Source organism: Strongylocentrotus purpuratus, unplaced genomic scaffold (assembly GCF_000002235.5).
Source record: "Strongylocentrotus purpuratus isolate Spur 01 unplaced genomic scaffold, Spur_5.0 spur5_scaffold_21, whole genome shotgun sequence".
Classification (NCBI taxonomy): Eukaryota; Metazoa; Echinodermata; class Echinoidea; order Camarodonta; family Strongylocentrotidae; genus Strongylocentrotus; species Strongylocentrotus purpuratus.
Window position 1 is genome coordinate 13439764 of NW_022145607.1, and position 18740 is coordinate 13458503.

The 18740-nt window shown below is 36.8% G+C and overlaps 1 protein-coding gene and 1 long non-coding RNA gene across 3 annotated transcripts; one reads left to right on the top strand and one right to left on the bottom strand.

Moving 5' to 3' along the window:
• Positions 1–403: 403 nt before the first annotated feature.
• On the bottom strand, positions 404–5979 carry LOC105444608. Its single transcript, XR_004065961.1, has 3 exons — positions 5857–5979; positions 3375–3533; positions 404–2687 (listed from the first exon to the last, which is right to left on the bottom strand). It is a non-coding gene; the product is annotated as an uncharacterized LOC105444608 (long non-coding RNA).
• Positions 5980–7810: 1831 nt separating this feature from the next.
• Positions 7811–17426, top strand: LOC105444607 (gastrula zinc finger protein XlCGF57.1). Of its 2 annotated transcripts, XM_030995010.1 has the most exons (3): positions 7811–7975; positions 11749–11858; positions 13356–17426. In XM_030995010.1, the coding sequence occupies exons 2-3, from the start codon at positions 11780–11782 to the stop codon at positions 15236–15238; spliced, it is 1962 nt and encodes a 653-aa protein (XP_030850870.1). In that variant the 5' UTR covers positions 7811–7975; positions 11749–11779; the 3' UTR covers positions 15239–17426. The 2 variants fall into 2 exon arrangements, with proteins under 2 accessions (XP_030850870.1, XP_011677381.2); XM_011679079.2 differs by lacking the exon at positions 11749–11858 and having other exon boundaries at positions 7813–7975.
• Positions 17427–18740: the final 1314 nt, after the last annotated feature.

Consider the following 18740-nt stretch of genomic DNA (forward strand, 5'->3'; position numbering starts at 1 on the left):
CGTCTTATTAGTTAAAGAAAGACGTCTTTAAGACGTCAACTTGTACCATGGAAGACATCGTGAAGACGTCATATGGACGTCATATTTTGTAGTATAGACGTCGTAATTTGACGTTATATTTACGTCTTATTAGTCCAAGAAAGACGTCGTCCAGACGTCGTGTATACGTTGTATGGACATCAAATTTTGACGTGATATTTACATCTTACTGGTCATTTCGATGTACCTTTTATCCTTACATGATCTTTACGTCTTTTTTGTCCTCTAAATGACACCTATATGACCACCTGATCAAGGAAGAAAGTGTAAAAGTCACTTCATGAACACATTTTAAACATTCACACAGTAAAAACAAAGCAACAAATATTGCATCACATAATATATAGACATGCCAGACAGAAAGTAATTTTCATATTTTTAATGTACATGTATATGGTATGAAAATGGATAACAAAAATATAGAATACTTATTTGTATACCTTCTTCTTCTATCTAACTTGTCTTCTATACATACAGAATCTTTCCATCACCATCCTGACACTTCTTCCAAAACATGCTGTATAAATACCTAGTGTATTTCTGTCAGTCTCATAATTGATTTTAAGAAAGTTAACAGGCCATCACAAAGATATTTGTGTTGTTATAAATTGTGCTGCTTCATTTCAGATTTCATTCTGTTACAAGAAACTAAAACATGAATTGGCTTAACTTATAAGTCTTGCGGTTGTGAGAAGCAGGTTAGCAGCATGGAGACTAGGTAAAGCTACACTGATACCCGCAGTTGTTTAGAAGACAAGCAAACAGCAGACTGGGGAAGTTCCTCATATTCAGCAAAACAGCATAGTGGAAAGCTGGGCATTCATCAGTGCAGCTCTACCTCGTCTCCACGCTGCAAAACTGCTCCTCACAACCACCCCAAGACTTTAGTGCAGATAAAGACTATCACATAAAACAAAAGGTTGTTGGAAACAATTCCTGAACATGAAAGATAAAAAAATTACAAGGGGAATATCTAATTTTATGGCAAGAATTCAGTATAAAGTATAAAACTATACAATCTAAATCACACACAAGAGAAAAATGGCACAAATGATAAACACATGGCTTAGCTAAGTTATTTCTTACACTCAAAAGGAACAAGTTGACAGCAAGGGGAACAGGGAGAGCTTGACTGATACCTGCAGAGTTTTCTGATGATGGTTGCTTGCCTGTTGAAACCACGATGTTCACATTTGGCGATACAGCATATTGGAAAACTGTGCAGAAATCAGCTCAACTATACCTATTCTCTGTGCTAGAAACCTGCTTCTTACTGGCACATGACTTAAACACAAAAAAGGCATTAGTGGCAACATTCATACTTATAAATATCATCAAAAAACATTTTGTTGCAAATACAGAAGCTGAAGTTCAAGTATAAAAATACAATTTCTATCAAAAAACATTCCCGCCAGTACGATTGGCTCTGTTGGGCAATTTCAAGGTGACTGTGCAATAATTATTCGAAAGATATTTCCAAGTTTAAGATAAAATAGCAAACATGCTTAAAAAGTTTAGCACAAAGAGATATATTCCATTGCTAATGTCACAACATTCATTTGGCAAGTTTATACTCCTGGGGGGAGTTTCACAAAAAAATAAAATTTAACTTAAATTTTTACAGCAAATTCAATATAGGTAAGCCATATTGTGCTTTCAAAATCACAGATACAATCCAAGAATTGTATACTTTTAATTACCAAAAAATTCTCAAACCACAAAGATATTTATGGTTTTCTTTGAAGGCGCCACTGTGTGTCACTCTTTAACACTTAATTCTCCCAACATATTTTTGAATTTTTCCCAACCGTTTTTCCCTGAAAATAAGATATAAAACAGGCCTTTAAAACTCTAAAATATAAGAGCCAATTCTTTGCTTTGTGACGATTTACATTCACCTAAAATTTAATTAAGTTATAATAATATAGTTGGCAGAATTAAGGAATCGATCGATCAGAAATTTTGTTTTCAATTTTTATCATCAATAATGGTCTTTTTTCACTCAAACTTTCAGATTATTTTTAAGTGTACATATAGCATTGAAGGCAATACCTTTAATAGCACCATTTTCTCTCATCTGAACAATGTTACCAAGTCACTTTAAGGCTCGTTCAGACATGATTGCTGCAAAACAGTCAAAATCACATAGTTTTTTATGTTGACATAGAGTTCAATATGCTTTACATAGTGTATATTATCAAAAAGAGCTCACTGAATACGCGCAGTCCAAAACATACAAAGACACATACCGGTAGGTCCTTTGTTTCCATTCACTTTACACATAAAACCAAACTGCATCATTTTTTTAATTTGTTGGAGGTTCACGAACTTCAAGTCTTAGTTGCTTAATAATGGAATCGAATTGTATTGCATTTACCTCACTCAATTTTCTCTATTACCAACTTAGACCGGTTTGTTGGCTCAGTCAGTAGAGCGTCCACCTCACAACCGGGAGGTCGTGGGTTCGAGCCCGGGCCGCGTCATACCAAAAGACGTTAAAAGACGGGAGTTGCTGCTACCTTGTTTGGCGTTCAACAATAAGGGATAGAGCAACGTCAATCTGGCGCTGCTCAGTGGGTTAGCTTTTGGGTAGAATCTCCTGCATTATGCACTGCTTTCAGATCCAGGGAACATAGACGCAAGGAATTCTAATGCATGAATAAAGCAAAAAGAAAGGAATACAATTTAAGAAAAACTTTCACATATTTTAAAACTGGAATGTAAACAATGAATTCTTTTAGAAAAGCACTGCTTGGTAAGATTTATCAGAAATAATTTCTTATTGCTCACAAACATAAAGTCAACACACCTTTGGATTTTAAACATTTGTGGGCAATGCAAAACGTGATTCACGATTTTGTTTGGTAAATTATCAATACAATTCTAGTTTCAGGGATGCCAGTTAGAATTGATCAGAGGGCCTGAAAAATCACCTAGAATGAATGAGCTAGCTTGTACACAAAAAACCTAAACTATGGTATGAAAATAACTCGCCAGGGCCTGAATTCAGGCTATTGCCTGAAAACTTGCATTCCTGTAGTTTGCTGAAGAGGGTTGAATGAAAGCTCCTTGACCTATGCTGAAGGGTAAAAAAACACTGTTTCAAACTCACAAAATATTGTCGGTTATTGCAACATACCTGCAGGTTTTAGTGATCTAAAATTAATTGAATTATAAAATATATAATTGAAAATTAGGACAAATAAGCCTTTCAAATGAAATGATCCATTCTGTAGTGTCTAATTAGTCAGAGTCTCAGTGTCTGTCAGTGATCATGCATAATATGACAAATAAATGTACAAAAATAATACAATTACATGTACACATTTATTTACCGATAATGGCTTCAACTGTTTCAAGAGGCTGCTGATCCTTAGGGAACATCCACAAGGTTTCGAGAGAGTAGCATTTTCTGCATGGTTTCACATCAATATACTGAGGCCACAATGTGCTTTGAATCCACTGCTTTGACGAGATATGTTAACAAAGGATGCCTACAATTAATGAGAAAATAAATAAAGTTAAAACAAAATGAATGGTTGATAAATGTATGCATGTGCAACACATATACTACAAACTTCTTTGAACAGCCTGTGGGGAAAGAATTTTGTTTACCATTTACGGGTCTATTATTTCCAGATAAAGATTTCTGCATGTATACGGTAGCCTATAAGATAAATTTGCTGTCTAAAGACTATAGAAATGACTTGTTTAAAGTTACATGTATGTGACTGTGACACAAGACACTGCTTTATTCCTCTACGCATCGACACGCAATGCTCAATTTCCAGACATCTGGGCCCGGGCCGGTAGTCCACTTTCTCACAGGTTTCACTGCAAACCACTGCACATTACAAGTGCATACTGATGGTGGTTGCGGGCGGGCGCATGCCTGTGTGAAGTTATCTACTGTATAATGAGGAGGTAGATAACTTCACAAGACACACAGACTTACGTGCCCCCGCAACCCTCCATCGGTATGCACTTGTATTGTGCAGCGGTTTGCCGTGCAACCTGTGAGAGAGTGTATACTAATATCGATGTTTTTCCGAAAAATGCTCCCCCCGAAATAAGAAAATTGACCAGAAACAGGTTAGAAACATAACGACTTTTAAATCATGACCGGCATTATTTGAATTAACATTTCATGAATATTTGCTTGATTTGGGGTATGTTTTAGATTTTTAGTACTATCTCCACGCCAGAGTTGAGGGTCACTGGTCAAAAAGTCTGGATATGATTCTGAACTAGTACTAGATCTACAGTATTGCTTGGAATGCGCGTGACTGCATGTATTATCCGTCCTTTGGTGTGACAGTCTACTCTTATCTTAGACTGAATTTTCCGTCTCTTTCGCTCGTTAGCCTCTTATTGGGGTAGGGTCGGCCGGCTCTCTCTTTAGAGACGGAAACCGTCTATACACATTCCAATGATAACGCCACGGCCATTTCAAGTCGTAGGGTTATGCCCCCAAAATCCCCCAAAATGTCATTTTACCTCATGCATTGATTATTTAAAATTAGGAGAAGGTTATACTACCTCGGTTCCACTTACCAACTTGACTGAAATAATCCGTTTAATGGTCCCTTTTAAGGAAATTATGGGTCAAAATCGACATCCATGTTGAAAATCTTGCAAGCCGTGTTAAACTCTCGCTGCCGGAGTCAGCTAAATCAATCTCATCCCTTCTAGTCTACGCCGAAGGCAAAATGATTATGAAGGAAAAACTGTGCGCCATTACGAACGTGTAGATGGCGTTATCACAGTTTTTCCTTCATAATCATTTTGCCTTCGGCGTAGACTAGAAGGGATGAGATTGATTTAGCTGACTCCGGCAGCGAGAGTTTAACACGGCTTGCAAGATTTTCAACATGGATGTCGATTTGACCCATAATTTCCTTAAAAGGGACCATTAAACGGATTATTTCAGTCAAGTTGGTAAGTAGAACCGAGGTAGTATAACCTTCTCCTAATTTTAAATAATCAATGCATGAGGTAAAATGACATTTTGGGGGATTTTGGGGGCATAACCCTATACGACTTGAAATGGCCGTGGCGTTATCATTGGAATGTGTATAGACGGTTTCCGTCTCTAAAGAGAGAGCCGGCCGACCCTACCCCAATAAGAGGCTAACGAACGAAAGAGACGGAAAATTCGGTCTAGAGGTCTACTCTTATCTTAGATCTACTTAGATCTAGCACTGGCAGTCAGACAGTGCCAAAACTTTCATCAGTTAGCTTCTCTTATTTTTCTGCTTTCTTTTACTTTTAGTTTTAGAGCAGTTGCATATTCGAGTTAGATTTCCCTTTAAAGCCATGTAGCCCATGTGTAGGCAAATGAGTAAACATTTTTGCTTAAAAAGATGAAAGACTGGGATGAGCTTCCTACAAATATCATTGAACTGCCCACATTGAAGCAGTTCAAGGAAGCCATCAGCTGCGAATAGTCACAGCATCATCATTATTTTTTATGATTTTTATGATTTTTATCATTTTACTTGCACCATAAACATGTATATATTTCGGCACAAATTTACACAAGCCGTCCACCGTCGGCAAAAGATCACCCTTGTCTAGATGCTGAACAGGCTTTGACAAGTAGTAGAATAGAAGTAGAATAGAAGTAGATGCCCCATGCATCCCATCAAGACCCTACATAAAAATACATAGATGGGATCATACATGTCAAATCTTGTCAGCAGGTCAGGTGTTGCAAGTCCGAGCTCACTATCAGTTGACATCAGATCATACATTTCAGAACGAAAACAGAGCTATAGATTTATGTACATTTTGTAAATGAATTCTTCTAGGACTTACCCATACTGTTTATTTGCAGGGGAAAACGAGAGTATTCAGGAGGATGATACGGAACTCGGTCAGCAATGTAGGCAACGGCTTTTTCCCTCTGAATTCAAATACATACGTACGTACACACGCAATGTAGGCCTATCATACGCCTTGCATTGAGTATACAGTACACACACACACGTAGGTACACTACCGTTTGAAATAGCGAGATAGTCTTGATCGATATTGCAGACCTTGGTGCATATTAAGATGGTGCATAATCTGTAAAGTGGTGACATTTGAGGGGGGGGGGGGGGGGGGGGGGGAGTTGTTCCCCATTTTCAATTCTGATAATTGCCCTATTTACTTTGACTTCTGCCCATATTAGATCCTACCTTATATTGGTTTTCACTGTCGTATTGACGTCGTAATGACGTCGTCAATACGACAACAATTATCTTGGAATAAATAGTCTTTAAAAGAGGTCATAATGAAGTCGTAATGACGTCGTCAATACGACAACAATTATAATGCAAAAAAAAAGTCTTTTAAAGACGTCGTTATGACGTAGTCGATACGACAAAAATTATGTTGGACAAATTAGTCTTTTAAAGATGTCGTTATGACGTCGTCGATACGACAAAAATTATCTTAGAAAAAAATAGTCTTTAAAAGAGGTCATAATGACGTCGTTATCACGTCGTCAATACGACAACATTACATTGGAAAAAAATAGTCTTTTAAAGACGTCATAATGACGTCGTCGATACGACAAAAATTATCTTGGAAAAAATTGTCTTTTAAAGAGGTCATAATGACGTCGTTATCACGTCGTCAATACGACAACAATACATTGGAAAAAAATAGTCTTTTAAAGACGTCATAATGACGTCGTCAATACGACAAAAATTAGCTTGGAAAAAAATAGTCTTCAAAAGAGGGCATAATGACGTCGTAATGACGTCGCCAATATCACAAAATTTTCTTTGAAATATAGTCTTAAAAAGACGTCAAAATGACGTCTTTATGATGTCGTTAATACGACAAAAATTATCTTGGAAAAAATAGTCTTTTAAAGACGTCATATTGACGTCGTCGATAAGACAAAATTTATCTTAGAAAAAAATTGTCTTTTAAAGACGTCAAAATGATGTCTTTATGACGTCGTTAATACAACAAAAATTATCTAGGAAAAAACAGGTTATTAAAGACGTCATAATGACGTCGTAATGACGTCGTTAATACGACAAAAACTATCTTGAACAAAATAGTCTTTTAAAGACGTCATAATGACGTCGTCGATAAGACAAAATATATCTTGAAAAAATTAGTCTTCTAAAGACGTCATTACGACGTCGTTTTGACGTCGTCAATAAGACAAAAATCATATTGCAAACAATTAGTCTTTTAAAGACGTCATAATGACGTCTTAATTACGTCGTCCATACGACGTACGACGTGTTTACCACTTTACGACCAATTTATGACGTCTTTAAGACGTCAGTCTGCTATCAGGGTACCTATTTTTTAAGGGTCATTTGGGGGATTTTTCTTGAAGTTAGCCCATTTTCCACAATTTTTTGGTGTTTGCCATGCTAACACACAACATTTTTTGAAATTTCCAAAAGTGGTCCCATGTTTACTTTTTTTTTTGAAGATAGGACTCATGTTAAGATTTTTTGTGTGAAAAAGTGACCCATAAGAGCGGCACACCCCCGTATGTGTGAGTGGGAGGGGGATTCGGGGGGGGGGGGGCAGAGAATCGATACACGAGGGGTGCAAGGTAATAAATGACCTGAGGATACCAATCATTATCGATGACCTGTAAATATTAAGATATTAGTTTTGATTTAATAAAACATACAAATAAAAAATAAAAAATGACCTGAGAAAATTTCGAAAGAGAAAAGCTGCATAAGCGCCATCTCTGGGACCGTTGTCATTGACGATCGCACGCTGATAGTGCATGCATGCATGTAGTGAACATGATCGCGCGTTAAATTCAAGTGAATTCTTAGCAACTCAGAAAAGGGAATCCTTCGAAGGATGTTGCGTTCTCAGCAGTCGGGCTTCCAGTTCGATATGTTCGAGGCATCCTCTAAAAGCTTCAAAATTTGAACGGCCATGGCAACCCAACAGAAGATACAGAGTGAGTCTAAATTATATTTTGTTTCCAGGTAGTATAGTTTTGCAAAGTTAATGGTTATGATTTTCTGATTGACTCTGAATTGAATTCGAGGAGCTTTGACATCCCCACACGTTCAAATTTGGGTTGTGTTTTTGCTGTAGACTAGTGCACAACCATGTCAACGGGCTCAAACTGTACACTAAATTTACTGTCATTTTAATGCGAGCACAAAGAAAATTGCAGTTGTTTACATACACAATTCATGTTATACAAGAACTAATGTACCGTGTTTCACTCTAGAATCTACTAGATCTAGACATGCAATCGTAGATCTAGACCTAATATTATTAGATAAATTAATGAGGCATGCATGAGTAGACTAGACCTGATGAGGCCTTGAACTTTGAAGGCTCGATTAAAATTAAAAAATGAATAAATGTTGTGTCCAGGTACTTCTTCTTCATGTAATCTTCTATTCAGAAGATTCAGAGCTATTCATCAAGAAGCGGCAGTCAATATCCCACCATACGAAAAACAGTCATCACGACCCAAGGCATAAGATTATTAAGAGGAGATCCTGATTGATATACCCTACTCCAATGCCTTAACAGCTTCCTCCCTCACCCACTCAAAGATTGGAACAACCTACATGTACCCTTCTCAACCAAAAACTCAAATACATATGTAGCCTATAAAAATCAATTAAGTAAAGCTCTGGACAAGTCAGTGCTGATTTCTAGCAATGTCCAGATTCTATTCAGAAGGACCTTATGTAGACCTATGACAAAAACATGGATTTTGTACCTCTAGATGTTCTAAACTTATATAATGCCAGTAAGGGTGCTTTTTGGTAACATATATCTTAATAATATCTTAATTACGTGAATACCACAGCCCACTGTACATGTAGGTGAGTTCAAGTTTGCTGCAATTGTTAAGGAAAAACAGGAGATCTGGAGTATATCGGGAAGAATGTACATTGGAAACGAAATTGTCAAAGGTTTTTTAAACTTCCAAAGACTAAACTATTAAAGTTTGTATAAATTATGATCTTATCAATCATTGGAAATTGAAATTGTTTGATTGAAGTTAATTGACAAATAACTGCCCGGTATTGTCTATTGAAACGTGCATGTTTGCTTATGAATGACATTTGAATTGTTTGACGATCCTCTCTAAATGCTACTGATTTGATTCACTGTTCCAAATTTAGTGGAATTCATTCATGGGCATTTTATTTGTAGGTCACAGACTTTTCAAGACATTTCACTGAAAAGCGTTTCTGTAGTGTAGTATGAAGGAATAGCACTAAAGGGGAACTAACCCCAAAGAATAAGTGTACACTTAGGTATTCTGAAAAACAAGATGGGTTCCTGCCTTTTGATGTACAATAAATCTTACGAACGTGTACAAGAGATACATAAATGAAGATTTCTTGGCATGACGTAATGCCTTTTAGAATGACATGGGCGCAGCCATTTTCTTGAAAAATGCAAGTACCAGGCGGAATTGTACATGTGCATGTATGTATCATGCAATAAGCTCTAATTGGAAATACTTTTTAATTCAATAACAAAACCTTTATTTTTTCAATGATCCATAGCTGAGAAGGTAAAGATACCAGTTTTGCATGTTAGTACATGTAAACACCAGGTTTACACCATACTCTTTGCAAGAAGTGAAGGTTTGAGCAGTTTCTAATCAAAATTATGAAAGTTATTAATTGTTGAAAATATCATGAACTTTCATTTCCTTAATTATTGATAATGGAATAGGTTTTCTTATGGGAAAATATAAAATTAATATTTAATGGGAAGGGAGCTTGCAAGATAGGTTACAACTTAATTTCAGGGTAGACTTCCCCTTTAAAGTTTAACATTGCATCAGATGTACATGTAACTCTCCTACATGTACATAGGGGGCCCTTCTCAGTAATTGCACTTTATCTTTTATTGACGGTCCAGAAGTGATTTTCATAAAAGCTAAAAAGGTCTAAGAATGGGATGCCATTCGCCCAAAAAGTTTTATGGTCAATCTTATACTTTAACTTAAGTAGGACGATATACAATTGAATGCTGGGAATCTGGAAAACTCTTTTAAAACAGCACAAAAGAGCCCTCAGTTTGAGCCTTCCATCTTATTCATCAGTTTCAGAACAAGCCCCTAATAATGCCCACATTATTGAGTTTCAAACACATTTCTGATCATTTAAGGGCGCGTTCATGCTTGATTTTGACGGCCAGAATCAGGCATCTGTTACGCGTTTAGTTTAAAACACGCTTGCGTTCATGCTCACTTTTGTAGAATCACCGAAAAACGGCGATCACGATCGCCGATCGTAAACTCACAAAAAGATGCGTTTACAATTTGTAAACGCGTTTAAATGGGTCAACGCACTGACCTCTAGTGGGTCTACGTAGCATGCACAGTGAAAGTTTGCGAATCCAGCTGGAAGACCAATTAAGGCCACACACTGAGAATTGCCTGGGGGAGCCAGAGAAGTAAGCATGAACACTACATCGTGGAACTGCGATCACGATGAGCGTTTACGATGAGCGTTTCAGATCGCTCATTCTACCTTCAAAATTTAAGCATGAACGCAGCCTAAGTCCTTTACAAGCTTCACAGCACTCTGGCTATTCATCGCGGTTGTCTATCTTTGCTCCAGTGACCTTGAGGCAGCACAAAGCAAGAAACTGTATGAATAATCAAGTCTTCAGGGGTGCAGGAAAGCTTACCTACTCAAATTTGAGGTTGGGAGAAGGTTTACTACCTACATTGTACATTAAAGGGAATTGGTAGCATTGTTCAGATAAGAGAAAATGGTGCTAAGGCAGTGACTTTAATGCTTTATGTACAATTAAAGATAATCTGAAACTTTGAGTGAAAATTTTGAAAACAGACCATTATTCATGATAAAACTTGGGGAAAACTGATCTGATCGATTTCTTGATTGATTTGATTTGATTTATTTATATCTGTTTGATTTTCTTTTTCTTTTGTAGTTTTACAAGTATATAACAAACAAAACATTGCAAATTTTACACATGACAAAAGAATATATGTGGGATAAAGTATAAGGCTGGATGTAACTAATCGAAAATATCTATCAGGAGGGTTGACAAAGTAAGCAAAGCTTGATAGCATGACTACCCTCAATGGATACATAATAATACATATGGAGGGAAGTAATATTGGTAAAAGGGGGAAATGCGATAAAACAAAAAAGAAGGAAAAAAGAAAAAAGAAGGAAAAAAGATAAAAGGAGTGAACATCAAGATTCAAAGATGTATGTGTATGTGGTAGTTTGATTTCAATTTGATATAAACCGGTAGAGATAAAAAAAAAGAAGATGCACATTTGGATATTGGAGGGCCAACTTGGGATATATTACAGAATGAGAAGACTCGCAAGGTTTCTGGACAATATGAATAATAATGTGAGATCAGCGAGCTGGTTTATAAAGACTGTAAACCTGGGCCTGCGAGTCAGGGCCTTGAAATGTTTGTACACAAAACAGTGTTTAGACAGTATCCCAAGTAGGCCACTCTTTATTCATATGTTTATTCATACCAGGACATGGAAGGTTATAATCAAAGTTTCAATGAATGAAAGCAAAAATTACCGTAAGAGCACTGAAAATTAATGAGTTTTGTAACGACAGGTATACAAGGAGAACTTTTGAAGATTGAAGGTACGCAAATTTTGATGGTGGATTTAAAGATAATGAGCAATAAGAAACTTTTTCACCGCTCTTTTAAAGGATAGCATTGTATTCATCATTTTTATTTCAGGGGGTAGTGCATTCCAGGTATCAGGACCAGAATGTCTGATTGGTTTTTGAGCCAAGGCTGTTTTGGCGTTAAACACAGTGTAAGTGATAGTCATTGGAATGCCTGGTTAGGTAGGAATGAAAATTAGCATTATGCTGGAATATTTGACTATCTGATGAGGGGAGAATGCCGGATTTAAGCCAAAAAATGAACGTAGATTTTTGCATGTAGTGTATATCGCTTATTTTGAGAGTTTTTAATGTGGCAAATATAGTGTCAGTGTGGTCGTGTAACATTAATATACGTTTAGTATTGCACTTATGAGTAGTCCAACTTTATTATTAAAATGTAAAATGTAATAACATTTTAGTTGAATGTAAATTGTCATAAATCAATGAATAGGCTCTATATACATTGTATACCAATCCAGACATTTAACATTTTAGCGTTAACATATTTTTAAAAGCCTGTCTTAATTTGCTTTCATGGAAAAACGATTGGGAAAATTAGAAAATTGGTTTGGAGAATTTTCTGTAAGAAGGTGTGGCACACTGACACCTTCAGTGAAACCGTCAATTTTTCTATTATCTATTTGTATGGATGGGGTCCAGGGGCCCGCCTTACAGATCCTGTAGGGTTTCAAGGGCAGAGCCCTGGATGATCCCGAGTCTAAGCAATGCAGAACCTTTGAGAAACATGTAGCTGTCTTGACAAAATTACACCGACTAGTAAACCCTGTCAGAGAGTACATATTCAGTGAAGGCTAAATCCTTTTTATCCAGAGGGATTCTTTCACTTTAGGTATGGGGGTATCAGCCAATTACATTTTGTGTTTCCTGGTACTGATGATGATATGGAATGTTTAATCTGAGGTCTCTTTTAAAAGAGCACAAAAGAACCCTCTTTGTTCCTCTCCCTTTTTCCCTCTTTCATTTTTGAGGCCGCAAAGAAAAAAGTAGGGGGGCCTAGACCGATTCTCTCCACTCCCCCCCTGATCTGCTACTGATTTGTATGTTTATGCAGGCATAAAACATAGCGTGCGGTGAGATTTGGTTGCCATTCTATCTACATACATTAATATGTTGCTGCCCTTTTACTAAGAGTAGGGATTTATTTTTTTCTTCCTTTTTTCCCATTTTTTCTCTCTCTCCTTCATCTCTTCCCTTTTACCCTCTTTTCACTTTCTTTTGTCATTTTCTTTCTTAGCTCTTTTTTTACCTCCCACCCCCCTTAAACTTAGGCTTGAGGCTGCGAAATGGGGCCTGCAGCCTATCAGGCCTCCACCTGGATCTCACCACTGTTTCTACAGCTAAAAAAATCTAAAACTTTCAGTAATTTTTACCATACTTTTCTCTTTTTTTTACCTTTTCAAAATTCTTGACACTTTAAAATTCTGATATTTCTTTAAAAATTAGGAAATTGGAAGCACATGCAGACCTCAGGCAAGACTTTGAGAAGCCTTGCCATAGTGTGTACAATATTTAGGTTTATACATGTAAGTTGTAACAGGAGAGTGTGATTCAGTTTTGACAAAGAGCAATAACCAGTAACCTGTATCTACATGTACATGTAAATCCTTTTTGCAATATCTTGATTTTTTCATGGCTTCATCCTTATCTCTACAACAGATTCTATCTGCAGTCTCAGCAACGAGCCTCGAAGTTCGAAAGACCAGATGCAAGGGAAAGGAGAGACTGCGCATCGTCACACCGACTCAGTTCAAAATACAGCTCAAGACCTCTCTAGAAGGAAGGGTCCTTATCATGAAAATGGTGGATTGCAGTCACGATCACAAACCACACCAGGAGGTAATCGTTATATAAGGAACAAATCTGGTAAAAATGTAGAAGAAGAAGACCTTGTGGAAAGCTCTGAAAGTCGAAAGAAGCTGGATGACAGTGACAAAGACTTGATTGCATCAAGCAAGCCATCTTCTTGTAGCAGTAATGAATCGTCATCAATCGTTTCCCGGTGTAATTGGTGTAATGAGGAATTCCAGTCAGAGTATGAGCTGTTCAATCATACCAGAACTCACACCAGTGAGAGGGCTTATCAGTGTTCTAAATGTAACAAGGTATGCACCAACAAAGTTCAGCTGAGTGAACATATGAGAATACACGTTGTTGATGCTCATAATCTTTCCCTCAAATGTCTTAATAAGTTCCAGAACGAACAGAATCTTGCTAGCCACATGGTGCCACATAATATGTGTTCAGTCCGTGGCAAGGAATTTCTCAGTGTTTCTCCTCTTGTCTACGTGTGCCCAAAGTGTCATGAAACTTTTCCTAATAAAGCTTCCTTCGATGATCACCTTAGATCCAACAGTGAAGCGAAGCCTGATTTTTGCAGTGTATGTGGGGACACATTTCTTGATAAGTGTAGACTAGTTATACATCTGAAAAGACACATAACAGAGACGAGTCTTCGTTCCCCTTCTCATTACAAGATGCCTCCTAAGGCACAGCTCACAGATGTCCAGACGCCCTCTTCCGACAAACCTTATTCGTGTTCCGAGTGTAATAAGCAGTATACTTCAAAGCGTCACCTCAACACACACATTAGAAAACACACTGGCGATTTACCTTGCCAGTGCCAGTACCAGACATGTGATAAGAGGTTTGCCCATGAATATCAGCTTACTAATCACATGGTTTCGCACTCTGAAGAAAGGCCTCATGTGTGTTCTGAGTGTGGCAAGGCATTTCAGCGTCGCTCTGGTGTGGTCAAGCACATGCGGTTACATGGCAATGATAAGCCTTATAAATGCTCTGAATGTGATAAGGCTTTCTGTTATAGTAAAGAACTCGCAACCCATGTCAGACTGCACACAGGAGAGCGACCTTATTCATGCTCTGAGTGTAATAAGAGATTTAACACAAAGAGTAACTTCAAATCCCATATGAAAATACACTCTGGTGATAAGCCTTATTGTTGTCCCCATTGTGTTAAGGCATTTTGTAGAAAGCAACAGCTTGATATTCATGTCAGGACACATGCTGAAAAGAAACCTTTTCAGTGTCCTGTGTGCAAGAGAAGGCTTTCTAAGAAAAGATATCTCCTAGAGCATATGAAGACACATGATGATGTAAAGCCTTATTATTGCCCTCATTGTAACGAGGGCTTTGTTAATAAATGGGGATATCTGAGACATGTTAGCAGACATGCGGAGAGAAGAGCGTACCAGTGCCCGTACTGTGAACATGCTTGTGCTACAAGTTCAGAGCTTGAGATTCATACGAAGACTAAACATGAAAAGCCTCTTCAATGTCCTTACTGTGTTAAGGTATACTTTCAAAGTTCAGAGCTGATGGTGCATTTGTTAAGTCACAAAGGAGTATTCGGTGCCTCAAACGTATCAAAGCATATTCCAGCCAGTGAAATCTCTCTAAACATGCCAAAGAACACGAAAGAAAGCGCTTTTCAGTACAATTATTGCAATGCAGGATACAGTACTAAGGAACACCTCACATCACACCTTAAAACATGCACAAAGCAGAGCATTTCCCATTGATCTTATTGCAAGGAGGTTTATACATGAAAGAGTGAGCTAAAGAACCATAATCACAAAAACACATGCCGCAAGGTTTTCATGAAGCGTAAATTGTTATAATCATAATTTAATAAGCACTCGCACAGGCACTTGCACATGCACAAACAAGAACATAAATAACTCCACAGACTACACACCCCCAAGAAAGATTACAGAGATTCCTTTTCAGGACTCCTCAATCCTCTCTTTCTCTCTCACATGGTGCACCAGCAAGCCTACTGTATATAAATAACTTGTTAAGCAAAATACATACACTTACATATTAAACACAATTAAAGTTAAGGCTTTTCATTTTATACCCACAATTGTTTAAAAAGTGATTTATTTTATTATGTGGCTGTTGTAATCAATTTCTTTCTGGTAATATTTACGATAAGTATGATCACCCATATAGGTTCCTTCTCAAAGCCACCATCACGATCAAGCTCTCCTGCACTTTTCAATTTATAAATAATTTTTCAGCCATGTTTTCTTAATGGTATGATTATATAATTGTTTCATATTATGATATGAAAGTATATTTATTTAGATTTTTGTTATTATATGTACCTGGTTCATATATTACTTGTTATTAAGTTGAAAATGCAGGGGAAAAAAAGGTTCCCATGTTATTTTATGTACACCTTGATACTACAGTTTGGGAACAATTATTCCATTGTTTAATTTGATTTACCGCAGTACTTTCAACTTTGCAATTATATCTATGTATTTTTGTGTATTTCAATTGTCAAATTTTATGTACACCAATTATATTAGGGCCTATAATCTATAGTCCTACTCGTCTTTTTAAAAATATTTTGTACCGGTATTTGATATTTCAATAAATCCAGAAACATTTGCAAGGCACTGTCCATTAGTCAATCAACATATTAAAAAGAAACCATTGGAGTATCATATATTTTTCCAAATGTGTTTATAAGAAGTCAAGTGGAGTACTATGATCTCTGGTGCTGAAAGAGTGAGGATATATTATATTGAGAAAGAGTGCTTGACATACATGGAGCTATTATAAGTTGGTAAAAGTATCTGGTATTGAAGTTTGTCAGTAACTGGATGTCTGTGTTGTTCATTTAACATTGGGGGTAGCATGGGATAGATCAAGCTATATTTGTAGATCACACAGCCTAGGTATAATGGATCTTTTATTCCCTTTTTTATGATGGGGTATCCCCTTGCCATCATTGGGAATGCTGAATTCTGGTAAAAATTAAAAAGTGATTGATGAGCTTTTGAATCTTTGTTATTCCCATAAATAAGAATATCATAGTAGAAATGTCTTTTGAAAAGTAATGACGTATTTGAAGTATGATTTCATTACACCAGTATTATACAACTTTTATGATGATGCTACAGGTCCAAAGAACCTTAAGGTAAAGACCAGTATTGAAAACGCCCCAATTTCAAAAAATGAGTGCTTCTAACTTTATGAAGACTTGGCCAAATTTCTTATCATTTTGATGATTCAGAACCTTGCAGTACATCTATGCTGATCGATTTCACAATGTTTCTTTCACAATGCAATTGCATGACCATAACTGGTCTTTAGCTTTAAACTCTATGCAGGGATTTTCAGGGTTAGCAATTTTCAAATTTGTTTGTTTATTCTCAAGTATCCAACCAGTGTTTTTCGTATGTTCGAAGTTTCCAGGTTCGATAAGCTTTCAAGCTATTTTTGGTTCCTGTTATCTTTTCATGTTTGTGTCTACTATATTACAAATGTTTATATACCTATTGTTATGTGTTTATTATTGGATAGTAAATTTCAAATGCAGTCACATATCCAGTACTCACATCACACTAACTTTTCTGCCTTTAGAGATATGATGGTTGATATTTATTCGCACACAATTTCAGAATATTGTTTGTCTGTCTTGGAATGATAATTATGGGCATTGGTCCTATCTCCCAAATTATGAGTTCTGAAACATTTATGACTTCAATATTTTTTTTGTTCAATCAATTTATAAGTAATTAAAGAAAACAAAATCATAATAACAAATATGCACTACCTATACCCGTGAGGATCTACATAAGTATGTAATTATATAATGTACTTTTTGTACATTGAGAAAAAAGTAAATTGAAACAATTATTACCTGTGTAAATATTTTCTTTAGAAATATATTTTTCCTAATATCACATAACAAAATATTGTTTGTTTATATCTGTTATTAGTTCCAACATCGTCTCAAATTGAAAAGAAATTGAGAAGAAGGTTAGAACGAAATTGACTAAAAAGAAGAGAGGGGGAGGGGGATAGGGAGGAGGATGGGGAGGAGGTTAGAGAGAGAGAGAGAGAGAGAGAGAGAGAGAGAAAGATAAAGAGAGGGAAAGCATTAATTCAAATTTCGCTGAATTAATATGGCCACAATAATTATTGAGAAAAAGAACCCCCAAAACTGGTAAACAGAGTTAATAGGAGAAACAACTGGAAGTAGTAAGGAAGGTCTGCTAAAAGCTGGAAGGGGGGTTGACTCAATCTTGTTCAGCATTAAACTTGGCACTCTTCTGGCCCCCAGAAAACGATGCCATGTGTACATTTTACGTAACACCACTGTGAAACAAATTATTGCATTAGTATGATCAGGGAGGTGTTCAACTCCTGGTATGATCAAGGAGTTACTGATTACAATATTCTGTCACATACCAATGAAAGCGAAAGTGTGCGAAACGGGTGTTACGGAATAATTAAGAGGGGGTGGGGGGGGGGCGATGATTAAGTTGAAAAGAAGGTATTTTTTATTACAAGAGAAAAGGCCTGAGATCCTCTTAAAATGACGAATAGGTATCGGAAGTCGATAGTTGAAAGTAGGGAGAGAGAGAGAGAGAGAAAGAAAAAAAACCGGCAGAATATGAAACTTAAATTTACACTTACAGATTACATTTTGTGCCTAAAAGAATGCAGGCGAAAGTACAACAATTGGGGGTTAACCCCCCCTTTGGTATTTTTATGTGTGTAAACCCCCCTAAAAATCCCTAAACCCCCCCCCCCCCCCCCCTTTGGATTTTTTTTTTCTTTTTTTTTTCTTAATTAATTATTAAAAAAACAAAAACAACAAATTACCCCCATGGCTGACCTAAGAAAGGTGACCTTACCCCCCCCCCCCCCCCCCCCCCCAACGGAGCAAAATGTCAAATTTTCAAATTTCGAGACCAAAAAAAAAGTGTCCTCTTACCCCCCAAACTGGTAAACAGAGTTAATAGGAGAAACAACTGGAAGTAGTAAGGAAGGTCTGCTAAAAGCTGGAAGGGATTAGAGTTTTTATTGCTCACGACGGCTATCTAGAATGCTCTGTATTGCCAAAACACGAGAGCTTCCTAAGGCTCCGACTCCTGGATACGAATCCGCGTAAGAGCCATTTTGAAAGTTTAAAGAAAATTCCATCAAAATCCAGGAAAATGAGGTGTTTGTTTTCGGGCAAGTTTTAAAAAAATGTAACAGTTCTCTTTTGACAAGATATTG

Bases quoted from the DNA above. Each gene is read 5' to 3' on its own strand.
- LOC105444607 (XM_030995010.1), top strand. From the start codon at position 11,780: ATGTCTGATTGGTTTTTGAGCCAAGGCTGTTTTGGCGTTAAACACAGT. The intron at 11,859-13,355 runs GTAGGAATGAAA...TCTCTACAACAG, and splicing joins TCATTGGAATGCCTGGTTAG to ATTCTATCTGCAGTCTCAGC.